Consider the following 6512-nt stretch of genomic DNA (forward strand, 5'->3'; position numbering starts at 1 on the left):
GTGTTTATTTTTTTGCTGCGACTGCTGATGTAATAAATGTCCTTGATTCTGATTGGTCGACCTGGATCTGGAGTGGGAGAGCGCACAGACCAGGAAAGTGATGAAGTGAAATAATCCTGGAAAAAATCCTGGATCATTTTCACTGAATTCACCTTAGAATTGTCTGAATTCACTGCTGTGAAAAGATCAATTTATCTGAGATTATCATTTGCTCACAGGCACTGAAGACAACTGTTGTTTGGTTCTTTTTCTTTATTTTAATTTCAGAATAAAACATTTCAGCTCCTCAAAACAAAGATGAACTCATTCACCGTCAACTGCAATAAAAATGTCAAATTTTACAGCAAAAACTAAAAGTGAAAATCAAATTTTATACCAAACAAAACCTATCTTTATACACATTTATACATATCTTAATTATCTAGATCCAATTGTAAGTGCTGGATGTATGATATATATATTTATTAAAAAGTCATATTTACAAAGCAATTAATAAAAACAGAAAACTGAGGGCAAAGCATCTAATAACACTTCAGCAGTTTTCTCATGGACTCGTTTAATTAAAATGAAAACCTTTTAAATTCATTTAATAAATCTGCAATGTTTGACATCTTAATTTAAAATAAGCAAGAAAAACTATCGAAAACACTTTAAAGTCAAACAAGGACAAAAAAAATACAAACATTGAAAGTATATTAGTTTTTTTTTGCATAAAATTTGATTATTTTCTAAAAACAAATGTACACGAAGCTAAATATTACAGAATTTACAGCAGGGAATAATAAATAGAGCCGTTAGCTGACGTGCTGCACGGCAGCCGGGATAAAATACCCGTGAAGGTCCATGTGGACACTGGCAGGGATTGTAGCTCGGGCGATTTCTTTGAAGGTTTTAGCGTCAAGTACGAGCATGAACGGAGAGACTTCGGGGTCCGACGAGATGATGGACGACAGGACGACACCTGGAGGAGACAAACGAACCAGACACCGTCACAACCTGAGAGGAAGAGATCGTTAAAAAAAACAAAAATGTCACTTACCGTCGTCCTCCTCCACGGCTCCGGGAGACGCGACAAACACCGGCTCTGACGGGAAGCAGCTCTCCTGGCTCCACTCCACGTGTTTCCTCTCAACGATGTCGATCTTTGCAATCTGTTGGACGACATATTTAGACGGCGATCGGGAAGTAAAGACCCTCCCCCTAAAACACAGACAGAAAAATCCAAGATCTACTTGTATTTCTATAGTGTGCGACAGACTAAAGTTTGTACTCATGTTAGCCGTGAACGACTACAGTTTTTGGTCATGTTTTTGGAGGTGTGTCACCTTGTTAGGATGAGGGGACCACTCCACCCTGGATCCATAGAAGTATCTGTACTTCTTGGTGTTGTAGTTGTAGTTGATTCCCGGCAGCTCCAGACCTGAACAGGTAACCACTCATCTTTGTTAGGGGACATAAACCCATGTTTGAACCCTAACATGTCAGCAATGAGGATGACAGACCTTGGAATATGGTGTCCGGCTTGCAGTAGACGGATCCATCCTCCTGGACCACTGCCTGGGCCGACGTGTCTGTCAGCGTCACCAGGTTGGTTCCTCGAGCAGAGTCCTGGAAAACCAACCAACCCACAAATGAGACAAAGAAACCTGAAGGGAACTCAAGTCCTCGGCTTGTATATTCCCACTTAACTGTACCTTTTGGATGTTGAGTGGCAGGACAAATCTCTGGCAGGTTGGTCTGGAGAAGTCCTCATGGGACTGGATGAAGCCACTGGCTTCCTGCATCAGATTTTTGAAATAAAACATGTTGTACAGACTGCTGTCCTTGTAGCTGACCAGGTCAAACACCACGTGACCGTCTTCCTCGTAGGCGTTGATGTGGTGGAACACCACCAGGGCGTCGCTGTAGAATCGGGTACCCACCTCCTTTCCGGTCTTTCTGTCGATGATGTGAAACAGTGTCTGGGTAGACACAGACATAGAGGACACTGAGGACAGGTCATAACATATCAGATGATTGTACTTTGATCTTTTGCAGATTCCTCGTGGAAATTTGCACCTCCAAACAGAAATATGATGGATCAAGAGTAGAACCCTGAGGAACTCCATGTGTAAGTCCATGATAACGATTTAAAGCTATTGTATTTGGTTCTAATTGTATCAACTGTGAAACCTTACGATGTCGTCTTTGTCGAATTTGAGGCAGTTGCCCCAGTTGTCCTCTCTGAAATAAGCTGTGCCCAGTTTGATGATGTCCAGCTTGAAGGGCTGCTCCACGAACACGATGTAGTTGTCAGTCATGCCGAAGCTGTGGAAGTAGCTCGGGCACAGACTGGATCTGAATGGAATGGCACAGATCTTCTGCACTTTCCTCAACGCCGGCTTTTGGCTGTCTCTATCTGGAACAGACAACTTGTGGGTTAGGGTTTGACCTGGATGGACTCCACAAGGCACTGAAGAACCAAGGAGTGGATCCATCCCACATCAATACAAAGTTTGTAAACCACAAGTCTTTTGTTATTTGGTTAAAATAACAAAAGACAAGGTCTGACTGAGTCTCTAACAGTCAGACCTTGTGCTTTCACGCTGCCAGTTCATTTTTACAGGGCAACATTCCTGATAAAAGACCTCCATGTAGGACGAGTTGATAAGAGTCCAGTCGTTACGTCGTAAATCAATTACACTATTAGATAATATAATATGTGTATTGGTGCCATCAGATAAAGACAGAGGACATTTTTATGGTGTCGAGAGTTGAACATTTGAAACATGTCTGAGCTTCAACCCCATAACTGTACCTGAAGCATCGCCCGGGACTTTGAAGATGACAAATTTAGGAGGACCAAAGCCCAGGATCGCAGTGCCCATGTTGTAGGTGTTGCCCTTGTCGTCGTAGTGAGGGTGAGCTGTCGCCAAGTTCAGGGCGATGTGGTTCCTGTAGTTTGTCTAGAAGTTTTTTGGTTTGTTGAAAGAGTCAGAGTAAGTATGTGAACCCGATCAGAGACTCTTTAGTGCAACAAACTTACCCTGCCAACGGTTTCCAGGGTCACAGGATCGATCTGGTTTATGTAGTTGATCTCAGAGGAGGCGTAGTAGTCCCGGCCATAGCGAATAATGTTGATCAAGTTGTTGTCGGTAAAATCAGGAATGATGTTGCAAAGATGAGTGAACATCCTGGCAACAGAAACATCGTTTTCTCTTTAAGGTTCTACAGAGTTTTGTTCGTCCACGGATGATCCTTGTGGGTCTGTTTTTAGGTTTTAGGCTTAAAAATCTGATTTGGGCTTCAGTCTAAATATTTGCTGTCTTTGGATGCAAGAACATTTGAAAACGCTAATGTTTGCAGAAGCTACTCTGGACATTTTCTGGAACTCCTGCCAGATCTTCATCTGGATGTTCTGGACTTTCATGTCTGCAAACTGAAAAGTGTCTTGGTTGGTCTGTGTTTCCTAAACCACAGAAACACAAACCACAAGAACCTTCTCTGGTCATAGTTGGTAAAACGCTGGTGAGTTACCCAAACCTTGTCTTGGATTGACGACAATAGATTCTAGAGAATGTGGTCTACCTAGAGAAGATGTTCTTGCAGGGATCTGGGTAGGCCATGGTTCCAAACTCAGTTACAATGATTCTGTTGGCCTTCACGTTTCGCTTGTAGGTGTCGCTCTTCAGGAACTTACTCCTGTACGTCACCTCACCTGAAACAATGACAACAAACCCGTGAACATGTGCAGAAGAATCTGACGCTGGATCTGGAGACTTTCCTGCCTGTATAATCTGATAATAATCTGATGTTCACGTTAATCCACGAGTCTGACCGTCTCTGAAGGTGAAGCTGTGGATCTGCGACATCCCGTCAAACCAGTGGTTGTACTTGGTTCCGCCCACCGAGAACAGGCCCGGTCCGTTCCTGAGAAGAGTTCCCTGCAGCCATGATGGGATGGATCCTGCAGGTTAGCGAGCACGCACACGCACACATACACACACACACACAAACACACCACAGGTGTTTTCATATAATCAAACTTTAATCTTCTGCTAAAAAGGTAAAATTAGTTTCTCAGCAGTAAAACTTTACTTTTCTACCTAAATATTTACCAACTTACACAACGACCAGTCTACCCGCCCACCTACACTTTTACCTACCTACCTTTTTGCCCGCCTACCCTGAAGCTGTAGGGAAGCTGCAGTAAAACAAACTCGATTGGTTCTTCTAAATCAATGTCGATTGATTTTCTTTAAAAAAACAAAAAGGATTATTGATCTGTTCTCATTCTTCCAGGCATTTCTGACACTTTCTAATAAACTGTGACTTAAATAAGAGGGAATCCAGTTATTAAGACATGTATTCATACTTTAAGGGTTTCTACTATGAGTTTATATTTGATAATAACAACAAAGAGGCTTGAGTGAATAGTTAATAGAGTTATTAAGACACTTATAAGGTGTACGTTAAGGGTTTTATATTTTATTTTTAAACAAGCTATGGATTTAGTTTTTAAGACATGTATTGGTACTTAAATGTTAAGGTGAAGGTTAAGGCTTTTCTGTCTTTAATCAGATCAGTGAGTTAAGTGAAGTTATTGATTAACTGAGTAGAAACTCACCTGTAACTGGAGCTGTCACTGGCTCTGGAGTCTCTGAGCCATTTTTTCCAAAGATCCCCTGCATGTTTGTTTCCTCTCAGTGTATTTTGGTTTGTTTTTCCCCCACAATACGCTGCTCTGTGCCGCTCTGTGCCGCTCTGTGCCGCTCTGTGCTCACTGGTCAGACTGACAGACTCCCTCTGTGGACGTGATTATCTCCAGAATCACCGGAGCGGAGTAAACATGGAAGATTACATAACCACTGTGCTGTGGACTTCACTTCCCCTTCAAAATAAAAGCCCCTTTCACTGACATGACAATAACAGGCTGCACATTATGACACATTTATATATACACACATATGTACACATATGTCATTTATCTGACAAAGATGATGACTTACATATGTTTGGTTACATAATTTAACTCTTCGGCCAAACTGACATGTTAGTTTTTTCTGTGGATAATAACATTAATCATAATAATATATATTTTCACTTTTTCACAAAATCACATTCTATAAATGTATAAAACATTAGTTAAACACTAAAATCAAATTCATATACATAAAAGTAATCTGTCACTAATTTGTTCATTCTTTATCTATTATAATCTTTTATCTTTACCTTTGTCTCATATGTAATAGTTTGACCTTAAGAGTTTGTGTAATTGGTTAAATTAGTTTACAGCTTTACAGCTTTTCTTATCAGGTCACAGATGACGGAGTCAATCACACAATTCAACATACAAGAGCAGTATATTCACTATATACCACTTACAACCCTCTTTAGAGCTCTATATTCCACTTATAACTGTCTTTAGAGCTCTATATTCCACTTATAACTCTCTTTAGAGCGCTATATACCACTTACAACCCTCTTTAGAGCTCTATATTCCACTTATAACTCTCTTAAGAGCACTATATTCCATTTATAACTCTCTTTAGAGCTCTATATTCCACTTATAACCCTCTTTATAGTGCTATATTCCACTTATAACCCTCTTTAGAGCTCTACATTCCACTTATAACTGTCTTTAGAGCGCTATATTACACTTATAACTCTTTTTAGAGCGCTATATTCCACTTATAACTGTCTTTAGAGCACTATATTCCACTTATAACTGTCTTTAGAGCGCTATATTCCACTTACAACTCTCTTTAGAGCGCTATATTCCACTTATAACTCTCTTTAGAGCTCTATATTCCACTTATAACTCTCTTTAGAGCACTATATTCCACTTATAACTGTCTTTAGAGCGCTATATTCCACTTACAACTCTCTTTAGAGCGCTATATTCCACTTATAACTCTCTTTAGAGCACTATATTCCACTTATAACTGTCTTTAGAGCGCTATATTCCACTTACAACTCTCTTTAGAGCGCTATATTCCACTTATAACTCTCTTTAGAGCTCTATATTCCACTTATAACTCTCTTTAGAGCACTATATTACACTTAAAACTCTCTTTAGAGCACTATATTCCACTTATAACTGTCTTTAGAGCGCTATATTCCACTTATAACTGTCTTTAGAGCGCTATATTCCACTTACAACTCTCTTTAGAGCGCTATATTCCACTTATAACTCTCTTTAGAGCTCTATATTCCACTTATAACTCTCTTTAGAGCACTATATTACACTTAAAACTCTCTTTAGAGCACTATATTACACTTAAACCTCTATTTAGAGCTCTATATTCCAATTAAAACCCTCTTTAGAGCACTATATTACACTTAAAACTCTCTTTAGAGCACTATATTACACTTAAAACTCTCTTTAGAGCACTATATTACACTTAAAACTCTCTTTAGAGCACTATATTCCTCTTTAAACCCTAATAATTCACATTTCAGAGAGACTTTCTTCTGTTAATAAATTGTATTTAAGTGGAAATCAGTGCAGACAAAACAAAAAGCACACGTGG

The 6512-nt window shown here is 39.6% G+C and overlaps 1 protein-coding gene across 1 annotated transcript; it reads right to left on the reverse strand.

Annotated features, from left to right (window-relative positions):
- Positions 1-389: 389 nt before the first annotated feature.
- bco1l (beta-carotene oxygenase 1, like) lies at positions 390-4784 on the reverse strand. Its single transcript, XM_058618885.1, has 11 exons — positions 4607-4784; positions 3818-3946; positions 3568-3697; positions 3026-3173; positions 2798-2945; positions 2178-2398; positions 1695-1961; positions 1503-1608; positions 1326-1420; positions 1040-1151; positions 390-961 (listed from the first exon to the last, which is right to left on the reverse strand). Exons 1-11 carry the CDS (start codon positions 4668-4670, stop codon positions 795-797), a joined length of 1587 nt encoding a protein of 528 aa, XP_058474868.1. The 5' UTR covers positions 4671-4784; the 3' UTR covers positions 390-794.
- Between the last annotated feature and the right edge of the window lie 1728 nt (positions 4785-6512).

This window comes from Solea solea, chromosome 2 (assembly GCF_958295425.1).
Source record: "Solea solea chromosome 2, fSolSol10.1, whole genome shotgun sequence".
Classification (NCBI taxonomy): domain Eukaryota; kingdom Metazoa; phylum Chordata; class Actinopteri; order Pleuronectiformes; family Soleidae; genus Solea; species Solea solea.